This window comes from Geotrypetes seraphini, chromosome 1 (assembly GCF_902459505.1).
Source record: "Geotrypetes seraphini chromosome 1, aGeoSer1.1, whole genome shotgun sequence".
In the NCBI taxonomy this organism is placed as follows: domain Eukaryota; kingdom Metazoa; phylum Chordata; class Amphibia; order Gymnophiona; family Dermophiidae; genus Geotrypetes; species Geotrypetes seraphini.
This window is the reverse complement of record NC_047084.1, coordinates 127,980,582-127,996,687: the sequence shown is the minus strand read 5'-3', so window position 1 is coordinate 127,996,687 and position 16,106 is coordinate 127,980,582. Positions and strand designations below refer to the sequence as shown.

The 16,106-nt window shown below is 42.0% G+C and overlaps 1 protein-coding gene across 1 annotated transcript in view; it reads left to right on the top strand.

Moving 5' to 3' along the window:
- The first annotated feature begins 570 nt into the window (after positions 1-570).
- The window catches only part of ATP5ME (ATP synthase membrane subunit e), a 30,428-nt gene continuing 14,892 nt past the window's right edge, over positions 571-16,106 (top strand). The window contains exons 1-2 of the mRNA XM_033938286.1: positions 571-727; positions 10,088-10,142. Of these exons, the coding sequence (XP_033794177.1) occupies positions 692-727; positions 10,088-10,142 (91 nt within the window). The 5' untranslated portion in view covers positions 571-691. The remainder of the gene's footprint in view (positions 728-10,087; positions 10,143-16,106) is intronic.

Genomic DNA, 16,106 nt, shown 5'->3' with positions numbered 1-16,106 from the left:
CCGTGGTGTAAAGTCCTTCTAGCTCCTGTATCTTGTCCTCTAGTTGCTTAACTTCCTTCTTCAAGTTTTTCAGCTCCTGACACCAACTGCATACATATGACTGTCTCCCCCAGGGCTTTTCCGAAAAAGTCAACACTTTGTCTGGGTTTTGAAAAGCTTCCTCCACATTGCGTTGAGCAGGAGGTCATCTGTGCACTTGGGCACAATGGGGGGGGGGGGGGGTCTGGATTTTACGAATGTCAAATCTGGCAACTCTAGCTATGCCACTGGTTAAAATAAAACAAAAACTACTGGGTCAAAATATATAAATAACGCCGTCCCCCATGAAGTTCCCCAACTCCGTTACACATGAAGTTCTTTTTGACTGGTTAAAATCATCCATTATTACTGTGTTACCCAGTTTCTTAGCCTCCCTAATTTCTCCTAAGTTGTGTGGAAGTGGCTAAAGTAGGAGAACAAGAGGATGGCATCTGTGGCATTGCTCAGCTCAGCTCAGCTCGCCCTCCCCCTCCCTGGTCCTTCAAGAAGCCACAGCTCTGACATTCGTTTAGCCCGTCCTGCCCTGCGACCTCCCGCCAAGAGAGGGCGCTGCGCATAGAGCCTGACGCGTCGGTGGGCGGCGCGAGGCGCAGCGTTACGTCTCCCGGCCCGACTGCCCGACTTCCTGCTCCGGCGAGCGAGCGGCCCAGAGATGATTCCCCCGGTGGAGGTGTCGCCCCTCATCAAGGTACGGCGGGCGGCGTCCGCTCGACCGTCTAGCGAAGGGCAGCGCGCGCGGGGCTCGTGCCCAAAGGCGACGAAGTGGCGCGACGCGGCTCCCCTCGCTGACCTTGCGCAAGGACTCGCGGCCCCTTCAGCGAAGAGACGCTCGAGGAGGAGGGACGGCGCGAGAAGGCGACGAAGTGGCGGGACGCAGCTCCCCTCGCGCGCTCTCCGCACTGACCTTGCGCAAGGACTCGAGGAGGAGGGACGGCGCGAGGGCTTCGGGGGCTCGTGCTCTCCTCGCGCGCTTTTCACCAAGCTCGAAGGCGACTTTCCCTCAGCCCACGGTTGACTAGAGGAGAAGCCACCCCCCCCCCTCCCCAGTGGTCGCCAAAAGAGAGAATAAGACGGGGAACATGGAAGCAGATCCCAAGCAGTGGCTGGGAAATGGCAAAGGAGCAGAAATGAGCTGGAAATTTGCCTGGTTTTTCCCCTTAGGAACTCCTTTGCCGTTTCCCATCGTGACCTGTCAATGGACTCTGTCCCCAGGCTTTGTGAGAAAGTAGTTGCTGAGGTGACTTCTCAATCCTTCGTCCTGGCTTTCCTGTCATATCTCCCTTCTCCTGTCCAGCCTCCCCGCCAATTCGTGCTGGAGAGGGCAGCGGGCGAGTGAAGGAAATGGCTAACATAGTAGATGACGGCAGATAAAGACCCGAATGGTCCATCCAGTCTGCCCAACCTGATTCAATTAAAAATTTTTTATTTTTTCTTCTTAGCTTTACCCAGTACTGTGCTTGGGTTCCAACTGCTAAAATCTCTGTTAAGACTTACTCCAGCCCATCTACACCCATCAGCCATTGAAGCCCTCCCCTGCCCATCCTCCACCAAACGGCCATACACAGACACAGACCGTACAAGTCTGCCCAGTAACTGGCCTAGTTCAATCTTTAATCTTATTTTCTGATTCTAAATCTTCTGTGTTCATCCCACGCTTCTTTGAACTCAGTCACAGTTCAAAGAAGCGTGGGATGAACACAGAAGATTTAGAATCAGAAAATAAGATTAAATATTGAACTAGGCCAGTTACTGGGCAGACTTGCACGGGCTTCTCTACTAAAGGGCCTTAGCAATCAGGGGTTGCCTGTCAAAGCTTTAGTACAGGAAGAGGCAGTCGGAGCATACCTTCTCCTGTCTCCCCCGATTAAAAAACGTATTTGCCGTTTTTCAAAATTCATGGGGGTCCCTGAAACAGAATACCCACAAATTTCAGGGGAGTACTGTATACAGATTGAGATTAGAGAATGACACCGTGACAAAATTCATCACCGTTCCCGTCCCCGCGGATAACCGCGGGAAACCATCTTCATGTCATTCTTTAAGGAGAGAGAGAAGAATCAGAGTATGAATGGCACAACCACTGACCCGCAAGCTTTGCTTTGAAGAATGCTGGTGTAGAAGGACCGAGGTTGAAATAGACACTAGAAAATGACATGGGATTATTTCCCGCGGTTATCCGCGGGGACGGGAACGGTGATGAATTTTGTCACCGTGTCATTCTCTAATTGAGATCTTTAAAGTCTGTCCCCATACGCCTTATCACGAAGACCACACACCATTTTAGTAGCCTTCCTCTGGACCGATTCCATCCTTTTTATATCTTTTTGAAGGTGCAGCCTCCAGAATTGTACACAATATTCTAAATGAGGTCTTACACAGGGGCATCAATACCTTCTTTTTCTTACTGGCCTTCAGCAACATCACTTACAAAAATGTTAAAATGAACAGACCCAAGAACAGAACCTTGAGGCACACCACTAGTAACATGCCTTGCCTCGGAGCGATCTCCACTGACCACTACCCTCCCACCTTTCACAACAGTTTGTGACCCAATCCATCACTTTGGGGCCCATACTGAGGGCACCACATCTAATGCTCTGCCTCTATCCAATTCTCTGGTCACCCAGTCAAAGAAATAGATCAAATTTGTCTAACAAGACCTGCCTCTTCTGAATCCATGTTGCCTCGAGTCTTGTAGTCCACTGGATTGCAGAATCATCACTATTCTTTATTTTAAAAGTGTTTTCATTAATTTACTTACCACAGAAGTCAGACTTACCAGCCATACCTCTTCCTTCTACTTTTATGGAGAGGGAACCCATCTGCCCTTCTACAGTATCAAAACCAAATCTAGAGAAGCATTGAAAAGGTCAGTTGAGCCGCTACAAAGTTCCTTCAGCATCCTCAGATGTGCCCCATTGCTTTGTCTACCTTTAGTTTAGCTAGCTAGCTCATGAACACAATCATCTAAATCAATCAGGGTCTACCACACCTCTAACCCTATTTGTGTTTGTATTCTATACTCCTAGTGCTTAAGCCGTGAAAACAACAGAAATATTTGTTAAGCAAGTCAGCCTTTTCTTTATCAGCTTCTACATATTTCTCCCCTTGATCTTTCAGTCTCACAATGCCAGTTTTGCATTTCTTCCTATCACTAATATATCAAATAAAATGTCCCCCCCCCCCTCTCAGATTTACCACGTAGGCTGTTTTTCATCTTCAATCGGATTCTTGGACATTTATGGAGGTACCTTTTTTTTGCAATCCATTTCTTGTACTTTTGTGTTGAAGGTCATTTGTTCACTCAGGGATTTCACAACCTTGTATAAAATAGAAAATGCTCTGCATTGTTATTTTCACGTTATCATTAACAAAAATCCAGAACAGATTTAGCTTGCAAGACTGACCTGATCATCCATCTGTCTCCAGTATGAATTCTTTTTATTTTCCAGCTCTAATGGTATGGCCACCCTCATTGCTCACAGAGCAACTCGTAATAAAAATGTCTTGTTATCCTTTTCTTTCTGTCTGTCTGCTTCCCCACCCTCTCCAACCACTCCATTCTCTATCTCCCTTCCTCAACTCTCTCCAATATACTTTCTCCCTTCTCACCCAAGTTCCTCACCGCCTCTCTCTTGTACCATTCAGCTTCCACAGTAAGAACATAAAAATTGCCATACTGGGACAGACTGAAGGTCGATCAAGCTCAGTATTCTGTTTCCAACAGTAGCCAATCCAGGTCCTAAGTACCCACAAGATCCCAGAACTAAAACAGATTTTATGCTGCTTATCCTAGGAATAAGCAGTGGATTTCCTCAAGCCATCTCAATAATGGCCTATGGACTTCCAGTTTAGCAATTTATCCAAACCTTTTTTAAACCCTCCTAAGCTAACTAATTTCACCACATTCTCTGGCAACAAATTTCAGAGATTACACGTTGTGTGAAGAAATATTTCTCCAGTTTGTTTTAAATCTACTACTTAGTAGCTTAATCGCATGTCCCCTAGTCCTAGTATTTTTGGAAAGCGTAAACAAGCAATTCACATCTACCCTTTCCACTCTGCTCATTATTTTATAGATCTGTATTATATTGCATCTGAGCTGTCTCTGAGAGATGGTATGCAATGATTCCTGTTGCTATCTGGAAGTCAGTAGGTATCTTCACTAAGTGTCAGTGTGATGTGAAGTGGAGATCTGCAGGTGTAGCTTTTGGACACACAGTTCTCCAGACTTTGATTGAACTACCCCCTTAGACAGTGTCTACTATGGTCCACTCTGGGGTAAGATGTAGTAGATGTAACTTACCTTATGCCTCAGTTCTGTTGGTCTTGCTCTTGGCTGGGGCAAAACCATCTTATGTTCCTTGTGTTTGTGACTGGTAAATTAAGTGATGGCAGGAGGAAGGAGGTGCCAAGAGCCGTTTTAAACTGCTAGCTTCTCTCCAGCAGGGAGCACTGGCTCCACATGGTCCAGGTAGGGAGTAGAAAGCAGTTATTGGGTAAATCAGCCATTATGACCCAAAATTTGCATATGGCAGTTCTCATGACATCAATGACCTCAACAAATTAGTATCTGGAAGCAGTCTCTCTCCTAATCCTGAAATGACACTGTTCCTTCCTGATGATGATATGCCTTTCTAGCTCCTCCAACGCTACCTTCCTTCTTGCTTCCATTTTCATTAAATGGCATCATTCCCTCATTCTCACCCTCCCATTCCACTCGCACTCCTCCAACGTTTTTCTTACATCCTTTTTGTCTCTACTACTTGTACGTGGGACTATGTTCTCTTATAGGGGACCCCAGGAATGGAATCTCCTACCTTTGTATATTAGAAAGCAATGCAATTTCTGGGTTTAAGAAGCTATTGAAGAGGCATTTATTTTCTCAAAGGAAGTATGGGCATTAAGATTGCTGTTTAGGTGTAAGCGTGGTCACTTAATTCTGTAATTGTTTTATATGGATTTTATGTATTTTTTATTATGTATGTTTATACTTGTGAGTCACTTTGGGAAAAGAGGGTTATAAATAAACAAACTTTCTCAACGAACATCTCCCCCCATTTCCCAGCTCATGTTCATCTCATATTTTTTATTTCCACCTGCAGCTCATGTGCTACTCACATCTTCTTACATAAGAACATAAGAAAAGCCTTACTGGGACAGACCAACGGTCCATCTAGCCCAGTATCCCATCTTCATGGAGGCCAATCCAAGTCATAAGTACCTGGCAGAAACCCAAATAGTAGCAGCATTCCATGCTACCGTCCCATGTCTGTCTCAACAGCAGACTATGGACTTTTCCTCCAGGAACTTGTCCAAACCTTTTTATAAACCACATCCAGAGCTTAACTATTCCCCAGGTGAAAAAAAATATTTGTTCCTATTGGTTTTAAAAGTATTTCCCTATAACGTCGTCAAATCTTTGTAATTTTTGACGTAGTGAAAAATCGATTCACTTGTATCCATTCTACTCCACTCTGAATTTTGTAGATTTCAATTACATTACATTAGTGACTTTTATTCCGCCATTACTTTGCAGTTCAAGGTGGATTACATAAGAGGTTATCTGGACATTTCCAGAAGTGTTACAGAGTAGAACGGTTGCTTCATGGGATTGAAATGCTTCCTGCGGTGTTAGTTTGTCTTGATGGATTTCTTGAATAGAAGGGTTTTTATTTCTATTCTGAAAGTTTTGTAGTCTGGTGTCATGATTAGTTGATTGGAGAGTTGGTAGCCTAGTTGCTTGATCCTGGCCCTTCATATATTTTTGTGATATCCCTTAATTTGCTATCTCCTGGCTTACAATGTTGATTAATTACTAAACTAAACTAAGCCTTAAGTTTATATACCGCATCATCTCCACGGAAGTGGAGCTCGACACGGTTTACAAAGTTTAAAAATATAGGAAAGAGAGGAGAAAGCTTTACAAGAGCATATGAATAGAGGAGGATGTGGACAGGGGAGGAGATGTTAGATGTTAGAGAAAAGCCAGGTTTTCAGTTGTTTTCGGAATAGTTGGAGGGAGCCTAGGTTCCGCATTCTCACTAGTGGTTTTTTTCATCAGCAATGGGACAAATTGTACTTAATCCTTTGTTAAAAAATCCTGAGTTAGATCCAACACTAGCTCTTAATTATCGTCCTTTCGCAAATATACCATTGTTAACAAAGATTTTAGAATCTATTGTTTCAAAGCAATTATTAGATTATTTGGATAAATTCTCCATACATAACATAAGAACATAAGAAATGGCTTCGCCGGATCAGACTCTAGGTCCATCCAGTCCAGCGACCCGCACCCGCGGAGGCCAAGCTAGGTGTTCTCTGCTGAGAAACCTTGTTTACTCGTATCCCCCAATGTGATTTGCAAGAAGGTGTGCATACAACTTGCTCTTGAATCCCAGAATGTTGGTCTCCATCATGACCTCCTCAGGGAGAGCGTTCCAAGCGTCCACCACTCGTGCGAAACAGAACTTCCTAATATTTGTCCTGGGCCTTGTGCCCCTCAGTTTCAGCCCATGACCTCTTGTCCGGGTCACATTTGACAATGTGAATAACGATGTTTCTTGCTCTATTTTGTCAAATCCTTTTAGTATTTTAAAAGTCTCTATCATGTCTCCTCGCAGTCTTCTCTTCTCGAGGGTGAACAATCCCAGTTTTCCGAGGCGTTCTTTGTAGCTCAAATTCTCGATACCTTTAACTAGCTTCGTGGCTCGCCTTTGCACCCTCTCCAGTAGGGTTATATCCTTCTTTAGGTAGGGAGACCAGTGTTGGACACAGTACTCCAAGTGTGGTCTGACCATTTCAATTTGGATTTCGTTCAAATTTTAGTACACATTGGTTGTGAAGGTTCAACACCTCGTGGTCGATGGTCGTTGTGCTGTTTTATTACAATTTGATCTTTCAGCAGTTTTTGATGTGTAGACCATGATTTTCTTATACAACTTTTGCCTGATATTGGATTAGATCCAGGAGTTTTGAATTGGTTTAGTGGTTTCCTGAAACTCCAATCATATTAAGTACATGCTGAGAATAAATTTTCTTCACCATGATCTCCTGTTTGTGCAGTACCTCTGGGTTCTCCATTATCTCCTATAATTTTTAATATATATATGATGACTTTGAAATATTTGAAATTATCTATTTTCAGAATCAATTTTTACATATGCTGATGACATTTTCATCCTACTATAGGTAGACATTAACTCTTGTATCTTAAGACTTCAAGATTGGGCCTATTCTGTGCGTATGAAGTTGAATGTTTCTAAAACCAACCTGTTATGGTTTGGTCCTATGCTACATAATTCTCCCTCCTCTATAAGATTAAATACTCATCTAGAATCTTGGGTTTTGTTCTGGATTCTACTCTTTCTATGACAAACCAAATCAATAATATATCAAAAAAATGTTATTTTAGCCTATGGATGTTAAGGAGAGCTCGTTGTTTCTTTTATCAACATCACTTTACTGTACTGGTTCAGGCCATAATACTAGTTTATCTGGACTATGCCAACTCACTTTATGTTGGTTTGAATAAAGGTAATCTGAAGAGATTACAATTTATTCAGAACTTGGCGACTAAAATAATTTTTGGTAAGAATAAATACAATCATGTCACCCCATTGTTGAGGGCTTTACATTGGCTTCCAGTATATTGGAGAATTCAGTTTAAATGTGTAAATGTTATTTTTAAGAGTTTATATGGGATTTTTCCCCAGTTTCCTCTTTCTTTTAATTCATACCATATTCAGTCTACGAGATATATACATAAGTATAAATTACTATTTCCATCTATTAAAGGGATTCAAACATTAGGTAAACTTTCACATTCTTTGATATTTACTATGGTGAAAATCTGTAATGATCTTTCTTCAGATATTAGAAACCTCTCTTCGTTGACTCATCTTAGAAAAACCTTAAAAACTCATCTGTTAACAAAATATCTTACAGTTAATGATAAAATCCTTTAGCTGATAAGTGTATATCGATATCTACTGACTTTTCTCCTCTATTACTTTTTATCAATCTCTTCCAGATTATGTTCTGTTAACCGGATCGAGTCCCTCTAGGGAATGACCCGGTATATAAGACCAAGGATTAGATTAATTTCTCTTCCTTGCCTATTCCTCACCTTTCTATCTCTCAACCCCCAGTCTGTTCCCCCTCCCCTCACTTCCTCCCCCAAGCCTCATTCCCTCCTTTCTCCTCTTTCACCCTCATTCCCTAGTCAGCTCCCCTCTTCAAACTTGCCCACTCTGCTGGCGGTCATAGGGCAGACAACAGGCCACATCCAATCTATATTTAAAGTTGGAATGGAAGTGGCTGTGATTACGGCATTAGAAAAGAAGGAGCAGTTCAACTACAGACTTGCATTTCTGGCCTCGTCTGTAGGGAAGAGAGCAGAACTGTGGTGGCAAAAGCATTAGCAGTGGTTCTAGTATAATCTCAACCAGCAAGAACACGTGGCTGCTCGTTCATGTCACCTAACAGAAAGGGATTAAGACTTGTATATTCGTCGTATAATAATAAGCTTTTGTTAATCATGACAGGGGTCGCCATTCAGCATATTACCAATAATTGGAAGAACTACTCTAATCTCAATTATACATTTTGGTGGAACTCATTATGCCATATTTATAAAATGGAAAGAGCTATTGCTATGCAGAAAGGGACTTATAATCATTTTTTAAAGATCTGGGGGCCAATGTAAAGATATTGTAATGGGTAGACATCACTTTTTATGGGAGATTATACTTACACAATGGGGAGTGGGGGTGGTATATTTTTTGTTGAGATTTTGTTTTAAATTACTATATGAGGGGTGGGAGGGAGGGGATTTAGATTTTTGTTTCAGATGAACTGGTAAAGATTTTAAAGTGTTATACTGAATTTATAATTGATGTATTTTCGTACTATTGTATATATATATATTGAATTCAATTTTAAACTATTTTAAGAAGGGTGGAAAGGAGGGGATATATATTCTTGTTCTAGATGACATGATAACGATTTTCAAGTGTTATGTATGAAATTATAATGGTTGTATTTCTGTATACTTGATGTATGATTTAAAATGAATAAAGAAATGAAAAAAAAAAAAAAAAGACTTGTATATTCTCTTTTTGTAGTTTTACAACCACACTTAAAGCGGTTTACATAAGGGTACTACAAGCATTTTCCCTCTCTGTCCCGGTGGGCTCACAGTCTCTCTAATGTACCTGGGGCAGTAGAAGATTAAGCGACTTGAACATAAGAATGGCCTTACTGGGTCAGACCAATGGTCCATCAAGCCCAGTAGCCCGTTCTCACGATGGCCAATCCAGGTCACTAGTACCTGGCCAAAATCCAAGATGTAGCAATATTCCATGCTACTGATCCAGGGCAAGCAGTGGCTTCCCCTGTGTCTTTCTCAATAACAGACTATGGACTTTTCCTCCAGGAACTTGTCTAAATCTGTCTTAAAACCAGCTACGCTATCTGCTCTTACCACATCCTCTGGCAATGCGTTCCAGAGCTTAACTATTCTTCAAGTGAATAAAAATTTCCTCTCATTGGTTTGAAAAGTATTTCCCTGTAACTTCGAGTGTCCCCTAGTCTTTGTAATTTTTGGCGGAGTGAAAAATCGATCCACTCAGGATTTTGTAGACTTCAATCATATCTCCCCTCAGCCGTCTCTTTTCCAAGCTAAAGAGCCCTAACCATTTTAGTCTTTCCTCATACGAGAGGTGTTCCATCCCCTTTACCATCTTGGTCGCTTTTCTTTGAACCTTTTCTAGCGCCACTATATATTTCTTGCCCAGGAATTGAACCCATACATGATGCCAACTGTGCTTGTGCTTTTTAAAAATATTATTAAGATGAATTTTTGACTTAACTGATGGGCTTGGGACCTGGATTGGCCACTGTGGTTACAAGATACTGGGCTGGATGGACCACTGGCCTGACCCATTATGGCTATTCCTATGGCTTGGGAACTGTTGATATGAATATTTCTCTAAAGCAGGAAACACATGACTTTAAAATAAATTATACTATGTTTTATCCTTAACAGTTTACAAGATACTCGGCTTTGTTCATCGGCATCATCTATGGAAAGAAAAGATATGGTAAGAAAACTTCACATATTCAGAAAGGAGAACGGTTGTATAACTTGTAAAAATGAACCTTCAGGGCAGCTGAAACACAGCTTTGTTATATAAGTGCTCGTCTTGCATGCATTTTTAAATGCCTCAGAAGTTTCTTATGTTAACTTGTGAGTTGTACAAATATTTAACTTGAGTTTAAGTATATAATATAAAACTCCTCTTGGAGGGAATTCTACACACAATTTTCTACAGTTCTGCAAAATAGTTCATTTCAGGTTAGTCAGAAAATACAATTTATAGCCACTATTTCTGAGTAGTAAAACTTGTAAAAGGTTCTGAAAGACAGTTTAAAGTGTTTGGCACAGATTTCCCCTCCCCCCCCATAATACAGTAGTAATGCACCATAGCTAGGGCTTCTGGCTTTCAAATTTGAGTCCAAGGAGAGCTCTGAGCCGCAGGCATTGCTAACGTTACTTGTGGCAACACAGCTGTTAAGTCAGTGCAACCTGCAGATCCTCTTGGGCTCCACAGATTAGCAAACCCAAATATGTGAAATTGAGAGGCCCTAACCTTAAGATATTAGATCACTCTCTCCCAAACATGTGCCCATGTTCACATTGTGTGCCCCCTCTTTCAGATCATTCATCCCCTGTCAGCAAGTTCTGACTGATCTTTCTCCTTCTTCCCCAGTTTCTTGTCTCTTTTTCTCAGATTCCTCTAGGTCAGGGGTGTCAAAGTCCCGCAATCCAATCGGGTTTTCAGGATTTCCTCAATGAATATGCATGGGATCTATTTGCATGCATTGCTTTCATTGTATGCTAATAGATCTCATGCATATTCATTGGGGAAATCCTCTAAAACCCGACTGGATTGCGGTCCTTGAGGAGGGACTTTGACACCGCTGCTCTAGGTCATTTCTCCTCCTACATATGCCCTCTTACTCCCTATTCCCAGCTCTCTCCCTAACACATAACTCGTATGTCCTAAGTCTTCCAGTCCTTCTCTTCTCCTCCTCCTAGTAATTCTTTATATGGTTCTTCTGAAGTGGTTTGATTAAAGTGAGCTGCCACTGTTTTTCATCATTAGTCCATACAATTTTTTTAACATGCTGCTGTGTTCTTTAAATATGAAATAATTTCATAGTTAAACTAATTTAAAGATACTTAGCTTTAAAGCAGTGTTTTGACTCTTCTTATATTTATTAAAATTTGATATTGCTAAATAGTCAAAATAGTATCATAGTAACATAGTAGATGACAGCAGATAAAGACCCGAATGGTCCATCCAGTCTGCCCAACCTGATTCAATTTAAATTTTTTAATTTTTTCTTCTTAGCTATTTCTGGGCAAGAATCCAAAGCTTTATCCTGTACTGTGCTTGGGTTCCAACTGCCGAAATCTCTGTTAAGACTTACTCCAGCCCATCTACATCCTCCCAGCCATTGAAGCCCTCCCCAGCCCATCCTCCACCAAACGGCCATATACAGACACAGACTGTGCAAGTCTGCCCAGTACTGGCCTTAGTTCAATATTTAATCTTATTTTCTGATTCTAGATCCTTTGTGTTCATCCCACGCTTCTTTGAACTCGTCACAGTTTTACTCTCCACCACCTCTCTCGGGAGCGCATTCCAGGCATCCACCACCCTCTCCGTAAAGTAGAATTTCCTAACATTGACTTTGAATCTACCACCCCTCAACCTCAAATTATGTCCTCTGGTTTTACCATTTTCCTTTCTCTGAAAAAGATTTTGTTCTACGTTAATACCCTTCAAGTATTTGAACGTCTGAATCATATCTCCCCTGTCTCTCCTTTCCTCTAGGGCAGGGGTGTCCAATGTCGGTCCTCGAGGGCCGCAATCCAGTCGGGTTTTCAGGATTTCCCCAATGAATATGTATGAGATCTATTAGCATACAATGAAAGCAGTGCATGCAAATAGATCTCATGCATATTCATTGGGGAAATCCTGAAAACCCGACTGGATTGCGGCCCTCGAGGACCGACATTGGACACCCCTGCTCTAGGGTATATATATTCAGGACTTCCAGTCTGTCCTCATACGTCTTCTGGTGCAAGCCTCCTATCATTTTCGTCGCTCTCCTCTGGACCGCCTCAAGTCTTCTTACGTCCTTCATCAGATATGTTCTCCAAAATTGAACACAATACTCCAAGTGGGGCCTTACCAATGATCTGTACAGGGGCATCAACACCTTCTTCCTTCTACTGACTATGCTTCTCTTTATACAGCCCAGCATCCTTCTGGCAGAAGCCACTGCCTTGTCACACTGTTTTCTCGCCTTTAGATCTTCGGACACTATACCCCAAGGTCCCTCTCCATGTCCGTGCATATCAGCTTCTCTCCTCCCAGCATATACGGTTCCTTCCTATTATTAATCCCCAAATGCATTACTCTGCATTTCTTTGCATTGAATTTTAGTTGCCAGGCATTAACCATTCCTCTAACTTTTGCAGATCCCTTTTCATATTTTCCACTCCCTCTTCGGTGTCTACTCTGTTACAAATCTTGGTATCATCTGCAAAAAGGCACACTTTTCCTTCTAACCCTTCAGCAATGTCACTCACAAACATATTGAACAGATTTGGCCCCAGCACTGATCCCTGAGGGACTCCACTACTCACCTTTCCTTCCTTCAAGCGACTTCCATTAACCACCACCCTCTGGCGTCTGTCTGATAGCCAGTTTCTAAACTAAACTAAACTAAACCTTAAGTTTGTATACCGCATCATCTCCACAGAAGTGGAGCTCGACACGGTTTACAGGAATTAATATAGAAAGGAACTCCAATGGAAAGAAGAAGGGCTTAGTAAAAAAAGAAAGAAAGAGGGGACTTAGTATAATGGAGAAGGAGGGAGTAGTTACATTTTAGAGAAAAGCCAAGTTTTCAAATGTTTTCGGAAGCGTTGGAGGGAAGTAGAACTCTGAAGATGGGCAGTAAAGCTGTTCCACAGCTCGGTGATCCTGAAGAGGAGGGATGTCCCAAGTTTTCCTGTATGGGATATACCTTTTAAAGAGGGGAAGGGTAGTTTGAATTTTTGAGTGGATCTGGTGGAGTTAGGATTCACGGAGAGCCAAGATAGTGGAAAAAGGGGAGGAAGGATGCCGTGTAGAGATTTGAAGGCTAGACAGGCGCATTTGTAGTGAACCCTGAGGATAACTGGGAGCCAGTGAAGCTTAGACAGAAGCGGGGAGACGTGGTCAAATTTGTTTTTTGTGAAGATTAGTTTAGCCGCGGTGTTCTGAATCCGCTGAAGTCTGATAAGATTTTTCTTTGTTAGGCTTAAGTAGATGGAGTTGCAGTAATCCAGTCTGGATAGAATAATGGATTGAACGAGGACAGCAAAGTGTTGTTGATGGAAGCAGGATCTTACTTTCCTTAACATGTGAAGATTGAAAAAGCATTTTTTTTACCAAGGAGTTGAGGTGATCGTTGAAAGACAGTGTAGAGTCAATGATGATTCCCAGAACTTTGCTTGAGTGCTCAAGCTGCAGTTTGGTGCCAGAGGATAGTTGGATGAGGGCGGGTAGCTGATCTAATTTTGGGCTGAGCCAAAGTAGTTTTGTTTTGGTCTCATTTAGTTTCATTTGAATGGTGTGAGCCCAGGATTGGAAATTCGTTATACAAGAAGAGATGTTATCAGAGAGGTTGGTGAGGTTAGAGTCGGTCTCGAGGAGGACAAGTTTCTGACCCAGTTCACCACTTTGGGTCCTAACTTCAGCCCTTCAAGTTTGTTCAACAGCTTCCTGTGAGGAACTGTATCAAAGGCTTTGCTGAAATCCAAGTAAACTACATCTAGCATATGTCCTCGATCCAGCTCTCTGGTCACCCAATCAAAAAATTCAATTAGGTTTGTTTGGCACGATTTACCTTTTGTAAAGCCATGTTACCTCGGATCCTGTAACCCATTAGATTCAAGGAAGTACACTATCCTTTCTTTCAGCAAAACTTCCATTATTTTTCCAACAACTGAAGTGAGGCTCACCAGCCTGTAGTTTCCTGCTTCATCCCTGTGACCACTTTTATGAATAGGGACCACATCCGCTCTCCTCCAATCCCCAGGAATCACTCCCGTCTCCAGAGATTTGTTGAACAAGTCTTTAATAGGACTCGCCAGAACCTCTCTGAGCTCCCTTAGTATCCTGGGATGGATCCCGTCTGGTCCCATCGCTTTGTCCACCTTCAGTTTTTCAAGTTGCTCATAAACACCCTCCTCCGTGAACGGCGCAGAATCTACTCCATTTTCTCGTGTAACTTTGCCAGACAATCTCGGTCCTTCTCCAGGATTTTCTTCTGTGAACACAGAAGTATTTGTTTAGCACATTTGCTTTCTCCTCATCACTCTCCACATATTTGTTCCCAGCATCTTTTAGCCTAGCAATTCCATTTTTTATCTTCCTCCTTTCACTAATATATCTGAAAAAATTTTTATCTCCCTTTTTTACATTTTTAGCCATTTGTTCTTCCGCCTGTGCCTTCGCCAAACGTATCTCTCTCTTGGCTTCTTTCAGTTTCACCCTGTGGTCCTTTCTGCTCTCCTCTTCTTGGGTTTTTTTATATTTCATGAACGCCAACTCTTTCGCCTTTATTTTCTTAGCCACTAGGTTGGAGAACCATATCGGCTTCCTTTTTCTCTTGTTTTTATTGATTTTCTTCACATAAAGGTCCGTAGCCATTTTTATCGCTCCTTTCAGCTTAGACCACTGTCTTTCCACTTCTCTTATGTCATCCCATCCTAACAGCTCTTTCTTCAGGTACTTACCCATTGCAATAAAGTCCGTACGTTTGAAATCTAGGATTTTAAGTATCGTGCGGCCGCTCTCCTCTTTAGCCGTTATATCAAACCAAACCGTTTGATGATCGCTACTTCCCAGGTGAGCACCCACTCGAACATTAGAGATACTCTCTCCATTTGTGAGGATCAGATCCAATATCGCTTTTTCCCTTGTATCACAGCAGTTTACATCATATCAAAAACCATAACATGCAAAATAATAAAACAAAATCAACATAAACACAGATTAACAGCTGAAAGACTGAATGAACAGGTGGGTTTTGAGCAGTTTTTTTAAATTCAGCCAGAGTCAAAAGATTCCTGATGTGAAGTGGAAAATGGTTCCAGAGTTTTGGCCCTATATAACGGAAAACATACTGTCGAGATGAGGTGAGACGAATTTCTGATAATGGTGGAAGACCGAGGAGATGATTACCTGCTGAACGAAAGGAATGAGGGGGAGCATATGGGTTGCTAAGTCTACCGAGACACAGGTGCAGTTGGGAGACTTGATAATACCAAAGTGAGCAATTTGTAGGTAATTGGTGTGGAAAGGAATGTTCCTGTTTAAGTAGTGGGTATAGTAGTTTAATTGCCGTATGAGTTGTTGTCTCTTTAGTGAGGACAAAGGAAGACCTGCAGTAATCCAAATGTGATATAACCAGAGAGTGAACTATTAGCTGGAGAAAACAGACAGCGCCAATGTGTTGTAATGCAAAAAATGAGAGCCTAATAACTGAGTCGATTTGCAGCTTTAACGCTAGTTTTATCATCAAAGTTCATACCCAGAATTCAAACTGTTTAAGAAAGGCTTAAGGGGAGTGTGTGGTGCAGTGGTTAAAGTTACAGCCTCAGCACCCTGGGGTTGTGGGTTCAAACCCATGCTGCTCCTTGTGACCCTGGGCAAGTCACCTAATCCCCCCATTGCCCCAGGTACATTAGGTAGATTGTGGGACAGACAGGGAAAAATGCTTGAGTACCTGAATAAACTTTTGTAAACTGTTCTGAGGTCTCCCGGGAGAACGGTATTGAAAATTGAATGAATAAATAAATAAATTAGGGAAAGTTAATTTGTTAGCACATAAGAATAGCCATACTGGGCGATACCATAGGTCCATCTAACCCAGTAGCCTGTTCTCAAGGTGGCCAATCCAGGTCACAAGTACCTGTCAGAAATCCAAATAGCGGAACACTC